This window comes from Oncorhynchus nerka, linkage group LG5 (assembly GCF_034236695.1).
Source record: "Oncorhynchus nerka isolate Pitt River linkage group LG5, Oner_Uvic_2.0, whole genome shotgun sequence".
NCBI lineage: Eukaryota > Metazoa > Chordata > Actinopteri > Salmoniformes > Salmonidae > Oncorhynchus > Oncorhynchus nerka.
In genome coordinates, this window is record NC_088400.1 from 27,511,615 (window position 1) to 27,529,420 (window position 17,806).

Below are 17,806 nucleotides of genomic sequence, written 5' to 3' on the forward strand. Positions count from 1 at the left end.
CACACACTAACACCTCACACACTAACACCTCACACACTGTAACACCTCAGACACTGTAACACCTCAGACACTGTAACACCTCAGACACTGTAACACCTCAGACACTGTAACAACTCAGACACTGTAACACCTCAGACACTGTAACACCTCAGACACTGTAACACCTCACACACTAACACCTCACACACTGTAACACCTCACACACTGTAACACCTCACACACTGTAACACCTCACACACTGTAACACCTCACACACTGTAACACCTCACACACTGTAACACCTCAGACACTGTAACACCTCAGACACTGTAACACCTCACACACTAACACCTCACACACTAACACCTCACACACTAACACCTCAGACACTGTAACACCTCACACACTGTAACACCTCAGACACTGTAACACCTCAGACACTGTAACACCTCAGACACTGTAACACCTCACGCACTGTAACACCTCACGCACTGTAACACCTCACGCACTGTAACACCTCACGCACTGTAACACCTCACGCACTGTAACACCTCACGCACTGTAACACCTCACGCACTGTAACACCTCACGCACTGTAACACCTCACGCACTGTAACACCTCACACACTGTAACACCTCACACACTAACACCTCACACACTAACACCTCACACACTAACACCTCACACACTAACACCTCACACACTAACACCTCACACACTAACACCTCACACACTGTAACACCTCACACACTGTAACACCTCAGACACTGTAACACCTCACACACTAACACCTCACACACTAACACCTCACACACTAACACCTCAGACACCGTAACACCTCAGACACCGTAACACCTCACACTCTGTAACACCTCACACACTGTAACACCTCACACACTGTAACACCTCACACACTGTAACACCTCACACACTGTAACACCTCACACACTGTAACACCTCAGACACTGTAACACCTCACACACTAACACCTCAGACACTAACACCTCAGACACCGTAACACCTCAGACACCGTAACACCTCACACTCTGTAACACCTCACACACTGTAACACCTCACACACTGTAACACCTCACACACTGTAACACCTCACACACTGTAACACCTCAGACACTGTAACACCTCACACACTAACACCTCACACACTAACACCTCACACACTAACACCTCACACACTAACACCTCACACACTAACACCTCACACACTAACACCTCACACACTGTAACACCTCACACACTGTAACACCTCACACACTGTAACACCTCACACACTGTAACACCTCACACACTGTAACACCTCACACACTGTAACACCTCACACACTGTAACACCTCACACACTGTAACACCTCAAACACTGTAACACCTCAGACACTGTAACACCTCAGACACTGTAACACCTCAGACACTGTAACACCTCAGACACTGTAACACCTCAGACACTGTAACACCTCAGACACTGTAACACCTCAGGCACTGTAACACCTCAGGCACTGTAACACCTCAGGCACTGTAACACCTCAGGCACTGTAACACCTCAGACACTGTAACACCTCAGACACTGTAACACCTCAGACACTGTAACACCTCAGGCACTGTAACACCTCAGGCACTGTAACACCTCAGGCACTGTAACACCTCAGGCACTGTAACACCTCAGGCACTGTAACACCTCAGGCACTGTAACACCTCAGGCACTGTAACACCTCAGGCACTGTAACACCTCACGCACTGTAACACCTCACGCACTGTAACACCTCACGCACTGTAACACCTCAGGCACTGTAACACCTCAGGCACTGTAACACCTCACGCACTGTAACACCTCACGCACTGTAACACCTCAGACACTGTAACACCTCAGACACTGCAACACCTCAGACACTGCAACACCTCAGACACTGCAACACCTCAGACACTGCAACACCTCAGACACTGCAACACCTCAGACACTGCAACACCTCAGACACTGCAACACCTCAGACACTGCAACACCTCAGACACTGCAACACCTCAGACACTGCAACACCTCAGACACTGCAACATCTCAGACACAAAATAAGCGTTGTAGTCATCAAGGACATCTGGATTTGGCTGTAGCATCATACTAGGTTCATATTAGCAGTACATTAACAGCATATTGGCTGCATTATGTTTCCTAAACCCAACTTCTTTCTTGTAAGTAAAGAAACATGGTTTTTCAGGCCAATACAAAAGCTTGATTACATCACATAACACTTACTCTGAGCCCAAGACAACTGAATAAAGCAGGAGGAGGTGGTGGGTTGAATGAACAGCTCCAACTGACGCATGATGCCAGCAGCATTTGCATTTGTCCTTGTGGGAAGTAGGAAGTAGGCAGTGACACACATTCCATTCAGATCCAGATAGAGGGCATCCACCTGGCTCATCAATGAGCCAGGCAGAGTGGAGGAGAGAGCCCTGCCGTTAGCTCTACAAAGGCTCTAGTAGTAGAAAGCATCCTGCATCTGCAGAGGCATGGCTATAGGCCTAGAACACACGCAGCCTTGGTCTCATCACCCACCAGTCACTTAGCATTAAATAACTACATCCACCTCTACACTGCACCATAGGAGAAACCTTTGAAGATCCCTTTTTAGTTCCAGGTAGAACCCTTTTGGGTTTCATGTAGAACCCTTTCCACAGAGGGGAACCAAAAAGGATTATCTTATGCGGACAGCCAAAGAACCCTTTTGGAACCCTTTTTTCTAAGAGTGTAAAGAAGGCTAACACCAGCGTATCAAAGAGGAACTCTGATAAAGCCTGGTTAATGACTGCTTGCCTTATCATTATCCATTTCCTGGTAGGGTGGAATAGTAGAAGGGTAATGTGAGGTCATTAACATTACGTTGGGCTTGTAGTAGCTAACAGTAACATTACGTTGGGCTAGTAGTAGTCCTACCTGTGCTTTCCTCACACTCTCCTTCACCCCCACCATCTTCTGTTCCACGCTGACTCCTGTGTCTCCTGACAGCAGTTTGAAACGCCTGTCCAGCATCTGCAGTGCCTATGAGGAAGGTAGACAGAGGTTACACAAGGTCAAGCTCCCGAACCAGAGGTAAACAGAGCTTTCGCCCACTACTCACCCTATCTCCGTGTGAGATGATCTTGTAGTCTTTGGCAGCCTTAGCAGACCACTTGCGGGCCTCCTTGTCCAAACAGCTCTCCCCCTCAGCACTGGAGATATGTTGCTTCAGAATGCACACCTTTTGAAAGAACAGGAGGTGAAGCTGGGATTATCTCACACACAAAAGACTATATGGAAATTTCAACATTTTCACCTCAATCAGGGTTTTATTCAAACAGCTTTGTGGATATTAATTGTGATATAATGGTGTTTACATGGTAATCAAGAACAGTGGTACTACAGTGAGCCACACCTGGTCTTTAGGGGCAACCTGGAAGTGAAAGCCGGCTGTTCTGGTGAAGACCGGGAACTCCTGGAGGAAGATCTGGATGTTCCGTTCTCTAGACACCTATCAGAGAACCAAACAAACTGTCACGTCCTGACCTTAGTTCCTTTTTTATGTCAATTCAATTCAATTCAAGGGCTTTATTGGCATGGGAAACATGTGTTAACATTGCCAAAGCAAGTGAGGTAGACAACATACAAAGTGAATATATAAAGTGAAAAACAAAAATTAACAGTAAACATTACACATACAGAAGTTTCAAAACAGTAAAGACATTACAAATATTATTATATTTATACAATGTACAAATAGTTAAAGGACACAAGATAAAATGAATAAGCATAAACATGGGTTGTATTTACAATGGTGTTTGTTCTTCACTGGTTGCCCTTTTCTCGTGGCAACAGGTCACAAATATTGCTGCTGTGATGGCACACTGTTGAATTTCACCCAAAAGATATGGGAGTTTTTCAAAATTGAATTTGTTTTCGAATTCTTTGTGGATCTGTGTAATCTGAGGGAAATATGTCTCTCTAATATGGTCATACATTGGGCAGGAGGTTAGGAAGTGCAACTCAGTTTCCACCTCATTTTGTGGGCAGTGAGCACATAGCCTGTCTTCTCTTGAGAGCCATGTCTGCCTACGGCGGCCTTTCTCAATAGCAAGGCTATGCTCACTGAGTCTGTACATAGTCAAAGCTTTCCTTAATTTTGGGTCAGTCACAGTGGTCAGGTATTCTGCCGCTGTGTACTCTCTGTGTAGGGCCAAATAGCATTCTAGTTTGCTCTGTTTTTTTGTTAATTCTTTCCAATGTGTTAAGTAATTATCTTTTTGTTTTCTCATGATTTGGTTGGGTCTAATTGTGCTGTTGTCCTATGTCTCTATTTTAGTTTGGTCGGGGCGTGAGTTGGGGTGGGCATTCTATGTTTTGTATTTCTGGTTTTGGCCTGGTATGGTTCCCAATCAGAGGCAGCTGTCAATCGTTGTCTCTGATTGAGAACCATACTTAGGAAGCCTGTTTTCTCACTATGGGTTGTGGGTAGTTATTTTTTGTTTAGTGTGTTTTGCACCTGACAGAGCTGTTTCGGGTTGTTTCTTTTATTCCTTGTTGTATTTAGTGTTCAGTTTATTAAAATAATGATGAACACTTACCACGCTGCATCTTGGTCCTCACCTTCTTCCACCAACGGTCATTACACAAACACTCATTACCTCCACATTGGCACATTATTTCTTACATAGTTCACTACTTTGGGCCAAAGCCCAAAGGTCAAAAGTAATGCAATATATTGTTATTTGGGACACAGACACTAGTTCACATGTCTCCCATAGAACAGAACATCAGTCAGTGGTCTGTCTGGCCTCCATCAGCAATGCCCAGGTGAGGAATGTCACAGCTCTGGGTATTACAGTGGGGCTACTGTCTGTGGAAGGTTTTTACTGTGAAAAGGGCTTCAGTGGATCCCACGCACGGCCTCACCTTGGTGTAGTTCTCGCAGATCTTGCTAAAGTTACTATGCGTTGACCGGCAGGTGTCGATCTCTGTGCAGCACAAGAGAGTGAAGTGTTCTCGGATTTGCTCATACAGGTCACTGTCCAGTCTCTGTTGAGTAAACGACAGAGGTGAGAGCTGGGGTTATAGCCAAAGCCCTGATGCAATACAAAATCAGAGGTGATTTGAGAAGGAAATGCCCTTTCCTTATTTTCCAATGTTTCAGTCATTCCAATGTTTCAGTCTGAGGGATTTGAATCAACTGATTCATAATGAATTACATTGGTTACTGCAATAACAAGAGTTGAGTCACTGAGTGATATTTCCCTTGATTGAGACATAGACACTTTCAAGAAGATTGTTGTGTTATGAATGTTCTGAGGGGGAAATACCCCTGAAATGAATGGTTTCTACTGAGCTGAACTTATGACTCACCTGATTACTTTGCAAAGGTAAAAAGCCAAAAAGGAACATTTGAGGATTTCCTATTTGGATGAATTTCGGTGTAGTTTGTGCTCTCCACTCTACAGCTAAGACAACCACAATGGGACAGGAAATGATGTCAACTAGCAGTGACTCATCACAAACACAAAGGAAGTTTTTTTTCACTGACAGGAGGTACGTCTGAGGGGACGATGCAGTGTGTTCAGTCTTATGACAGACTCATGATGAGAATCCAGAGAGACAGTATGCCGTTAGGAGATGCCAGGTGGTCTTACCCTCATGATGGCAGGCAGCTCTGCAGTGTAGTAGTATTGGTGATGAGAGTTGACGGCAGACAGTGTTAGAAGGTACTCATTACGCACCTCTGTCAGTCTCTGGTCACACTCCCTCAGCCTGGTATTCAGCTGGACAACGGTTACAGGGAGGAGTGAGTTGAGGATAAAATATGTTTCATTATTACAATCAATTCTACTATCAAAATGCGTTTGATTTGATAGGTAATCAACAGGCAAAGTGCAAGGTGAATAAGAAGAGTAGAATATTCAACAGCGCAAATGCATTATTCCTACATGTTTTATTGAAGACATTTCTTCATAGTAAAGCATATAACGGATAAAACACGATTTGCCCTTTCAGAAATATGTATACTCTCTGTGTACTAACTAGCCAGGTGACACTTATGTGGCGGTGGTGGGGTACTTCAGCCTATACAGACCTTCATGTGTGTCAGCCTACAGTAGCCTACCTTTGAACTCATTTTCTGCAAGCCTGTCCTAAAATGGAAAATTCCATGGTCACTCTTCTTGAATCTGAAAAAGGTCACATGGGCACATGATAGAAATAATCAAACCAAGATTCTTAATGACATTATTATAAATAATAATCGATAGACATAAAATATGCATCAACGACGTATCTGAACTAAAATGCAATGACTACAGGTTTACAGAACATTTAACATGCCACTACCTGCTCCCTCTCAGATGATGAATAATTTAACTATGTTACAAGTAGCCTTAAAGGCCCACTTTCAGTCAAAAACTTGATATTCCTGTGTGTTCTATATATTTACATACTATGAGGTTGGAACAATACTATGAAATTGTGAAAATTATGATAATGGCCTTTTAGAGTAAGAGCTGTTTGAAAAGACCACCTGAAATTTCAACCTGTTTTGGTGGGATGGAGTTTTGGTCTCCCATCGTGACATCACCAGGTGATACAGTGCCTTGCAAAATATTCATCCCCCTTGGCGTTTTTCCTATTTTGTTGCATTACAACCTGTAATTTAAATGGATTTAAATTGAACTCGTACAGAATTTCCACGTGGATGGGGATATTGGGGAAAAAAATGGTAGACTTTCAGGTACTCAACAAGAAGGTCTGATTTCAGTATTACTAAAACAGGAAGTAAGTAAGTATAAAGATCCAGTCCATTTAAAAAACTGGAGGCCTCTTACACTTCAATGTGGTGATGTGAAAATCCTGGCAAAATGCATAGCACATAGAATAAAAAAAAGTTTGACCAGATATTGTTCATTCCGATACTATTTTTTTACATGAACAATATATTGGAGATCATATACGACAATTACTTGAAACAACTGAATATTATGAAACATCAAAGATACCAGGTCTGGTCTACATAGCAGATTTTGAAAAGACGTTTGATAAAGTACGGCTACTTTAATTTCGGTGACTCTCTTACACAATAGGTTAAAATTATGTACAGCAACCCCAGATGCAAAATAGTAAATAATTGTTTCTTCTCAGAAAGTATTGAGCTTTTAAGAGGAGTAAAACAAGGCTGTCCGTTGTCTCCATATCTCTTTATAATGGCCATTGAATGCTAGCTATTAAAATTAGATCCAACAAAAACATCAAGGGGTTAGAAATCCAGGGGATAAAAACAAAAAAGTGTCAATTTATGCCGATGACTCAAGTTTTTTCTAAAGTCTGCAATCGGAATCCCTGCACATTGAAGATCTTGATCACTTTTTTAGCCTCTCTGGACTAAAACCTAATTATGACACGTGTACCATATTACATATTGGATCGTTAAAAGACACAGTGTTTACGCTACCTCTACACCTGTTGTAACAAATAAAATAACATGGGATTTGTAGTTTACCAATAAAATGGGCGGATGGTGAAGTAGACATACTTGGTATTCACATCTCAAAAAATATAAATGAACTTACCACAATCAATTTCAACAGAAAATTTGCAAAAATAGATAAGATTCTGCAGCCATGGAAAAATAGAAAAATATACCGGTTTCATTTGAGGACCAACATGTTGACAGCTGCGCCATGCAGGTTGCAAAATAAATGGGAAGAGATTTTCGATTTACCGATTCCATGGCACATGGTTTATGAACTGATACAAAAAAACAACACTTGATTCAACACTTAAGAGTTTTTCAATTTAAATGATTATACAAAATTCTTGCCGTCAACAGAAAGTATTAACTTTTTCCACATTTTGTTATGTTACAGCCTTCTTCTAAAATGGATTAAATGTAAATGCTTGGTCATTATGTGGTATTGTGTGTATATTGATGAGGGGGGAAAAACTATTTAATCAATTTTAGAATAAGGCTGTAACCTAAGAAAATGTGGAAAAAGTCAAGGGTTCTGAATACTTTTCGGGGGCACAGAATATGGGGCATACAACAGTCTCAGCTTTGTAGATATTGCTGCGATGAGACAGAATCACTAGATCATTTATTCTGGTATTGCCCCTATGTAGCTTGTTGCTAGTCACAGGTTCAGGAATGGTTAAAAAAGCACAACCCTCACTTAAAATTAACCTTACAAATAGTGGTGTTGGGCGATTTGGTCAGTCAATAAATAATATGATAATACTCGTGGGAATGGCTTTCATCTTTAGCTCACAATCTGTGGATACTATACGATTAGAAAGGTTGAAAATGTATATACAACATCACAGAAGCTATTTTTGTTAATTATTCACCATTTTAATAAAAAATGATCACATCTTCATTGTTACCCAGAAATAATTTGATATTGAGATAAAAACATCTGCATTGGACCTTTAAGGCTGTCACATGGGAACAAAGCAGGGCTAGAGTAAGAGTATTACTGGACTTTTGTCTAACACAGGGATGGGCAACTTTGATTGGGGTGGGAGCCACAAAAAAATGGAAGGGGCCACAGTGGCTGGTGGGTCTGCATACCCACATCCATAGCCCCACCTTGTGAGCAAAACATTTTAGCAGCCAACCTCGTGGCAGCGAAGATTATTGTTTTTAGTTTTATAGTTAATTTCCTGCTATTCCACACATTTTGCCATGGTGAGGAGAGAAGATTTAGCAGTTTTATAACTCATTTCATGCATGGGGCAGAGAGAAATTTTGCAGTTTATAATATGAAAACTGATGATCAATGGTTGGTAATTCGACCATGCTTACTAAAAGTTTAGATAGCAGGCCGCTAGATTAATTTACCAATCTAAAAGAAAGTTGCTGACATGGGCTAATTTAGTGACTGCTGATGCACAACCACATTTCGAAATTGCACCTTGAATATTATATTATTCTAACTCTCAACAGTAAGTTGAGACCCCGACTGTGCCCCCCCCCAAAAAAATACATTTGACTTACTTCATCTTTTTAATTATCTACAAAAAGGGGGACCACGTGCCGCATGCCTCCAGTTGACCATTCCTGGTATAACATACAGTAGTATATGGATGGATATTGCACACTGATCGGAAAAACAGACAAACTCCATTCCAAATCAACCTATTTCCTACATAGTGCGCTACTTTTGACCAGGCTCACACTCACAGACTTACTTGGCCTGTGCGTCAGCAGCTTTCTCCCTGGCCACGTTAGCCATGTGACTCAGCTGGTAGTATCTCTTCTTGACCTTGTGGAGCTCTCGTAGTGCATCCACTACCTCACCCTGTACTCTCTGCAGCTGCTCTAGACCCTGTAGGGCAACACAACGCATCATATTATTACAATGTAATACAACAATATGCATGGGCGGAACAGCGTATAGGGGTGACTGAAGGAGGAACTCACTGCATTTAAACTACGTCAAACTGTCTCTAGATTGACAGATTTAACAAATCCAATAGATTCAATGCCGGTTACATTGTGCAACAGGCAGGTTTTAAATTATAAATACTGTCCGTAGTTTAACAGTGCGTGTAGCATGTGGAGGTCAAGGCTGTACAAGTGTAAGGGTTTTTCCAGGGTTTTCCACTGCTTGAATAGTAACCTTTAGATCACAATATTTTCAACGCTAATAAGTGACTCACGTTCCTGCTTTGTTTGATTCTCTGTCATTAACAACAACTACCACAAAGTAGCATAAAAGTCGAGAGGAAGTCGTCAGTAAGTACTGGTGCCTTTCCTAATAAGGTATAGAGAAAATTAAAGGCTTTGGCTGTTTGTGTTAGATTGTCTTAGAATGTATTTCCCTCCTAAAAAAAGTGAAAGTATGACCTGAGAAAACCTCTGGTGATGAGTTGTGTGGTTTTGTGAATGGAGACATTGTGGGCTTCATGAAAACTCCACTCAAAAACTACCTAATATGTATTTTTTCATGATGATGTGGCAAGTGACGCTTCCTGAAAGACCAATCATCTAGAAAACTTGACTGCTGACATGCAAATCATTTTTTAGTACTGTATCAAGAGAGGACTAATGAAGAACAAAAATATTGTTTTTGGAGTGGATTTCTTTCTTTAAAACAACATTCTCCGGTTACATAATTTAATCATTTTCATAAGGAGGAAGCTATCATAAGCTACACTCTCTTTTAACCTATATGTGTGTCGGGGGGCTAGGGTCAGTCTGTTATATCTGGAGTATTTCTCCTGTCTTATCCCGCTGTCCTGTGTGAACTTAAGTATGCCCTCTCTAATTCTCTCTTTCCTTCTTTCTCACTCTCGGAGGACCTGAGCCCTAGGACCATGCCTCAGGACTACCTGGCATGATGACTCCTTGTTGTTCCCAGTCCACCTGGCTGTGCTGCTGCTCCAGTTTCAACTGTTCTTCCTGCGGCTATGACCTGTTCACTGGGATTACTATTATTTGACCATGCTGGTCATTTATGAACATTTGAACATCTTGGCCATGTTCTGTTATAATCTCCACCCGGCACAGCCAGAAGAGGACTGGCCACCCCTCAGCCTGGTTCCTCTCTAAATTTCTTCCTAGGTTATGGCCTTTCTAGGGAGTTTTTCCTAGCCACCGTGCTTCTACACCTGCATTGCTTGCTGTTTGGGGTTTTAGGCTGGGTTTCTGTACAGCACTTTGATATATCAGCTGATGTAAGAAGGGCTATATAAATACATTTGATTTAGATTTATTTTAAATAAAGGCACCCCCCCCCCAAAAAAAAAAAATCTGAGTAGATTCATTCTAGTAGGCTTGATGTGAGTGTGTTCAAGCTGTAGATAAATCAAACAAGCTTTCACAGACTCCAAAACCATTTCTACACAATGTTCTCAGCTTAGTGAAGACTGATGAAGAAAATGTACAGTTGTGAATAGATTATTTGTCTAAAAACATGCTTTTTCTTCTATCTGGTTACTCAGACTAGGCTGCACTGCAATGTGGATCATACATTATTTCAGTGCATCCTCCAATAAACCACTGCACAGCTCAGCTCACCCTCTTGGCCTTCAGCTCCTTGGCTGCCCTCAGGCTCTTCAGAGCGTCGGCAGTGAGTGAGCGATATCCGTCGGCCGCCGTGAGACGACACACTCCACTCTGTGCCGTGGCCTCAATCAGAGACCTCCACACAGCAAACACACTCCTGGCAGTATACACACAGACAGAAAGAGAGTGGTGTTATTACACCAGCACTATGGCATCCCCCTGATGTTAGACTGTGTTATTAGGGACGGGAGCATCTTCAATCATGATAATTACAGTATTTGACATATATTTCCTTCATATATGTCTATGAAACTCTGAACATTTACAAAAATGGGGGTTGGAATGGCTGAGAGTAAAAAGGTCATTAACATGTAGCGGGATCAAACTATCAAGCTTATGATAGGTTACCCAGAGTTCAAAGAGTCTCCCTTGCCTCTTTGCCAGTCTTTCCTCTGGAACTGTATGGCCAGTCTCTGGAGGGCCTGAGAGAGAAGGATATGTTTTATTAAAGATGATAGGAAACACAATCAGGGATATTTCATTACATTCACCTTATAAACCTTGTTGCAATCCATAAATATGAATTTGGTTGGAGTGCAAGTGCAGGACCCAGCTTAAAGTGAACACGTCTTGTTTTTGTGTACAGGATAACATGTAGATTTGGAGCGAAAAGCAGAGTTTTTTTATCAATACTAGAAGCTCTGCACTCGAGGCTCCTGGTGGAACATCAACACCCCAGTGAAAACATCGCTATCCAGTGTTCACTTCCTGTTTCAGATTAACTCACTGCCGACTTCAGAGAAGTGATCCAGGAGCTTGGCTCAGGAACACACTAGCTCCTTCACACCAAGACATCAAATAGCAGAGCCGCTACGCGCCACCAGTAGTACTAAAGCCACAGACCACTTTTATTCTGAACTTTTCAGATGTAGAGGGATCGGTTCACAGGCCCTTATTTCACCATCGCCACCCTGCTACATTCCCCATGGTGCAAGGGTCTGAGGTGAAAACACTGGTCTGAGTGTGTAGGTTAGCATTATTACAACTGTTAGACCTACTCCATAGGTCCAATGTTAATGCATTGTTAACAACAAACAGAATCAAGGGACAGCACCACAGGACACTCATTTCACTACGGAAACTAACTAGAAACCACAATGGCCAGAGGCAAGTTCAAAGTCCACGGCAACAAGTGGATAGGAGACTCAATAGGAATGCTCTTATGTCAGACACTACAGGAAGTTACTACAGTAGATATAACCCAGGTAGGCATGTTAGAAAAGGAAAAGGGTCCGTTTAGTGTATCTAAAGCAGACATTTCCACAGCCATTTAATGAAGTTATCAGCTTATCAAACACCCTATTATGTAAATCTTCTCAGAATGACGTACACCATGGATAACTCCATCGGGAAACATCCAATGGGACATCAGCACTACAGTACAATATGGGACATAATTATCACTGTTGTTTCTGGTTCCTGTGACAGATGCATACTTTGTGTTGTATTCCCCTGCCTTGCTTATGGACAACACCAAGGTCCCTGAAATACTCACTAATATCTGAATCAATATCTGAATGCATTCCATTTCAAAACATTCAATATGAGTGCTTTGAGTAATGCTTTTAATGTGGGGAGGAGGGTGGTAAGAGTGTTGCTTAAAATAGTTGTTGCGAGGATGCCACTAAAAACAGGTTAGTGTCCAAATACTCCAACCCCATTTCAGCTCAATGATACGCCACTCTACAAGATGTCCCAAGGTCGTATCACATGGTTTACTGCCCCCCATCACTGGAGAGGTGAACATAAGACACGGACATACACCCAACTGGGCACAGATGTCAATTCAACGTCAATTCCACGTTTCGCTGAAACAATGTTGATTCAACCAGTGTGTGCCCAGTGGGACCTGACCACGGCTTGTCAATCAGCATCAACATTATGGGAGGCCTCTCACCTGACTGTACTCTTGTTCTATGGCAGCACGCTGTTTACTGAAGGACCTGGACAGAGAAAAATAAACATCACATCTAGGATATGTCAGTGAACTGCATTTAGGCAGTAATTATATCATCTATCCATCTTTATATATATGTATATATCTCCCAGAGATAATTGTCAGAGAGCATTAGTCAGCATATACATCTGTAAACACCCAGGAGGCCTGACCACATGCTAGACATCTGAAGATGTGCTCATAAATCCTTCTGTTTCACTCAGCATCGTTAGTGTCTATTGGTTCTTGTTGTGATTACACTGGAGTCATACACACAATATGATCAAATATGTACAGTATGTATTATACAAACACAGGCTTCTGTAGGATGGGGGGGGGGACAAGCAGGAGCAGGGTAGGGTAGATGGAGTAGGGGGTGGGACAGTGGGCCTTGGTGGGGTAGGGTGATGCAGGGTAAGTCAGGGTATAGCAGAAACAGGTAGGAAGGATGGGGCAGGGTGGGACAGGATGGTCACACCTGATGTCCTCCAGCAGTTCTACCTCCTGCTGCTGTTTGCTCTGCAGCCGCCCCACTTGCTCCGCAAAGGCCATCTTCACCTGCTGGGTCTCCTTCACCTGTTAATCAAAACAGTGACACATACCTGTATCAGGACCGGCCAGCACCGGGACTAAATCAAATCTAAGTTTATTCGTCACGTGCACAGTGGATGTAAACAGTACAGTCTATCCAGTCAATAAAAATAAGTATAATTTACAGTGAGGTCCAAAAGTATTGGGACAGATAAAATGTTTTTGTTGTTTTGTCTCTGTACTCCAGGACTTGGATTTGAAATTATACAATGACTGAGGTAAAAGTGCAGACTGTCAACTTTAATTTCAGGGTATTCTTATCCATATCGGGTGAACCGTTTAGAAATTACAGCACTTCTTCTATGTAGTATTAGACGGGGCAAGGACTCTTCAATGTGTCGAAATTGTTCCGCAGGGATGTTGGCCCATGTTGATTCCAATGCTTCCCACAGTTGTGTCAAGTTGGCTGAATGTCCCTTGGGTGGTGGACCATTTTTGATACACACGGGAAACTGTTGAGCATTAAAAACCTAGCGGCATTGCAGTTCTTGACAGAAACCGGTGCACCTGGCACCTACTGCCATACCCCGTTCAAAGGCACTTCCATTGTTTTGTCTTGCCCATTGACCCTCTGAATGGCACACACACACAATCCATGTCCCAATTGTCTCAAGGCTTTAAAATATTTCTTTAACCGGTCTCCCCTGCATCTACACTGATTGAAGTGGATTTAACAAGTGATAATCCTGGTCAATCTATGTCATGGAAAGTGTTCTTAATGTTTTGTATACTCAGTGTACAGTTGAAGTCGGAAGTTTACATACACTTAGTATACTTTTGTATACTTAGTGTACAGTTGAAGTCGGAGGTTTACATACACTTAGTATACTTTTGTATACGCAGTGTACAGTTGAAGTTGGAAGTTTACATACGCTTAGTCATTAAAACTTGTCTTTCAACCACTCCACAAATTTCTTGTTAACAAACTATAGTTTTGGCAAGTCTATTTTGTGCATGACACAAGTCATTTTTCCAACAATTGTTTACCAACAGATTATTTCACTTATAATTCACTGTATCATAATTCCAGTGGGTCAGGAGTTTACATACACTAAATTGACTGTGCCTTTAAACAGCTTGGAAAATTCCAGAAAATTATGTCATGGCTTTAGAAGCTTCTGATAGGCTAATTGACATAATTTGAGTCAATTGGAGGTGTACCTGTGAATGTATTTCAAGGCCCACCTTCAAACTCAGTGCCTCTTTGCTTGACATCATGGGAAAATGCCAAGTTCTCAGAAAAAAAATTGTAGACCTCCACAAGTCTGGTTCATCTTTGGGAAAAATGTCCAAACGCCTGAAGGTACCATGTTCATCTGAACAAACAATAGTATGCAAGTATAAACACCATGGGACCACGTAGCCGTCATACCGCTCAGGAAAGAGACGCGTTCTGTCTCCTAGAGATGAACGTACTTTGGTGCGAAAAGTGCAAATCAATCCCGGAACAATAGCAAAGGACCTTGTGAAGATACTGGAGGAAACAGGTACGAAAGTATCTATTTCCACAGTAAAACGAGTCCTATATCGACATAACCTGAAAGGCTGCTCAGCAAGGAAGAAGCCACTGCTCCAAAACCGCCGTAAAAAAGCCAGACTATGGTTTGCAACTGCACATGGAGACAAAGATTGTACTTTTTGGAGAAATGTCCTCTGGTCGGATGAAACAAAAATATAACTGTTTGGCCATAATGACCATCGTTATGTTCGGAGGAGAAAGGGGGAGGCTTGCAAGCCGAAGAACACCATACCAACCATCATAAAGCACGAGGGTGGCAGCATCATGTTGTGGGGGTGCTTTGCTGCAGGAGGGACTGGTGCACTTCACAAAATAGATGGCATCATGAGGAAGGGAAATTATGTGGATATATTAAAGCAACATCAGTCAGGAAGTTAAAGCTTGATCGCAAATGGGTCTTCCAAATGGACAATGACCCCAAGCATACTTCCAAAGTTGTGGCAAAATGGCTTAAGGACAGCAAAATCAAGGTATTGGAGTGGCCATCACAAAGCCCTGACCTCAACCCTATAGAAAATGTGTGGGCAGAACTGAAAAAGTGTGTGGGAGCAAGGAGGCCTACAAACCTGACTCAGGTACACCAGCTCTGTCAGGAGGAATGGGACAAAATTCTAAAAACGTATTGTGGGAAGCTTGTGGAAGGCTTCCCAAAACATTTGACCCAAGTTAAACAATTTAAAGGCAATGCTACTAAATACTAATTGAGTGTATGTAAACTTCTGACCCACTGGGAATGTGATGAAAGAAATAAAAGCTGAAATAAATCATTCACTCTACTATTATTCTGACATTTCACATTCTTAAAATAAAGTGGTGATCCTAACTGACCTAAAACAGGGAATTTTTACTAGGATTAAATGTCAGGAATTGTGAAAAACTGAGTTTAAATGTATTTGGCTAAGGTGTATGTAAACTTCCGAATTCAACTGAATATGTGTTTTAAAGTAGTCAAAAGTTGTATATCTGGTTCCATATTCATAGCATGAAATGACTACAACAAGCTTGTGACTCTACCAATGATGGATGCATTTGCAGTTTGTTTTGGTTGTGTTTCAGATTATTTTGTTCCCAATAGAAATTAATGGTACATAATGCATAGTGTTCTTTTGTAGTCACTTTTATTTGTAAATAAGAATATGTTTCTAAACACTTCTACATTAATGTGGATGCTACCATGGTTAATGGATAATCATGACTGAAATGTGAATGATGAGTGAGAAAGTTACAGATGCACAAAGACCATACCCCCAAGACATGCTAACCTCTCACCATTACCAATAACAGGGGAGGTTATAAAAAATGTTTTGGGGGGTATGATATTTATGGGGGTGAGTGCTGGATTTTTGTCCCAGTCCGCCTCTGGGTACATCAGCTGAAGACTTCAGTCTGAAGGTCAGAGTCAGCAACATCAGCGAACTAGTAGCCACTTAGTGCATGTACAGGCTCCGTGTCAGAGCTATGTTCATTAATTCATTAACTTTCTATCGCTCTCTCTATCTATCTATCTATCGCTCTCTCTCTCTCTCTCTCTTTCTCTCTGTGTTATTGTGAATTGTGGACATCAGAATATAAGCAATTGCAGAATTAATGGTGCAAAATGTGCGTTGAGCATCATAAGGATGCTGACATCATTACTTGGAACCTACGAAAATGCCACAAGTGAAAACGACCAAATTCAAATTAAGACTACTTCACAGGAGTAGGACTTTTCTAAACATGTTCTACTAAACAGTTCACCTCTTGTGAAATAATTCGCAATAACAACTTGCATTTTCAGAAACTTTACAATTATGTCAAATGTACTGTGCCAAATGAAAATAGAATAGAGATGTCAGAGGTACTTTCAACGTATTTCAACCTCTCTATGGTATTGCCACTTGCCACAGTTAATTCCGTTTGACATAATTGTGAAGTTAAAAACATGTCAATTGTTATTGCAAATTCTTGTAAAATTCTTACCTTTCTGGGAGGAGGTTGCATTTTCGGATTATTTAGCGTCTCCTTTTCATTGAAGCGCAATAGCCTACTTCCCGAAAGCTTTTGACACACTAACTAAAGCATCTCTAGGTAGGCGGAGCATTACTTTGGACTAGCTGTTTTACATGCTCCAAACCCCCCTAATGGAATAGTGCCACCTAGCGGGCACGTATAATGCTGTCCTCCAAGAGTTTCACTTTTGATCGCCAGGAGCCACATATACTGTTAAGTTTTTTTGTTGGAGAGCCTAGAAGAGCCCAGGAAGGTGGCATGAGAAGCTACCTAGGTATGAAGCCACATCAAACAACTCAAGTAGTCCAATGTCCAAAAACATCCAATGATTTCTTTATTGTTTATTACATTATTTGTATAATGTTGGTTTAGGATGAGATAGAAATTGTCTTTGTTTCTAACCACTAGAATTGAAAGATCAACACCAGAAAGTAAAGGTCAACCAACGATATGGCTCTAATATTCTTCAGACAGATTTATCTGTGATGCACTTTGCCATATATAGACCTACATTCCGACCTAGGCTATAGTATCTAATTTACTGGTCATTTCACAATCAGGTCAATACAGGAACAGCAAACGCAGTAGCAGATATGTCTTCCAGGTGTTAATCCAATTATTAGCTATACAATTTCAAATGGATAAATAGTTCATAAAGAAATGATAAAGAAAATAATATAGAATCAAATGTTGTTATATTTGATC

At 41.5% G+C, this 17,806-nt stretch overlaps 1 protein-coding gene across 1 annotated transcript in view; it reads right to left on the minus strand.

Annotated features, from left to right (window-relative positions):
- The window catches only part of LOC115129299 (F-BAR and double SH3 domains protein 1), a 37,617-nt gene extending 20,454 nt beyond the window's left edge, over positions 1-17,163 (minus strand). Inside the window, exons 1-12 of the mRNA XM_029659498.2 lie at positions 17,072-17,163; positions 13,481-13,578; positions 12,964-13,009; positions 11,415-11,488; positions 11,019-11,163; positions 9,188-9,324; positions 6,114-6,177; positions 5,644-5,772; positions 4,913-5,035; positions 3,399-3,494; positions 3,105-3,224; positions 2,921-3,025 (exon numbers count right to left, since the gene is read on the minus strand). Of these exons, the coding sequence (XP_029515358.2) occupies positions 2,921-3,025; positions 3,105-3,224; positions 3,399-3,494; positions 4,913-5,035; positions 5,644-5,772; positions 6,114-6,177; positions 9,188-9,324; positions 11,019-11,163; positions 11,415-11,488; positions 12,964-13,009; positions 13,481-13,578; positions 17,072-17,092 (1,158 nt within the window). The 5' untranslated portion in view covers positions 17,093-17,163. The remainder of the gene's footprint in view (positions 1-2,920; positions 3,026-3,104; positions 3,225-3,398; positions 3,495-4,912; positions 5,036-5,643; positions 5,773-6,113; positions 6,178-9,187; positions 9,325-11,018; positions 11,164-11,414; positions 11,489-12,963; positions 13,010-13,480; positions 13,579-17,071) is intronic.
- Between the last annotated feature and the right edge of the window lie 643 nt (positions 17,164-17,806).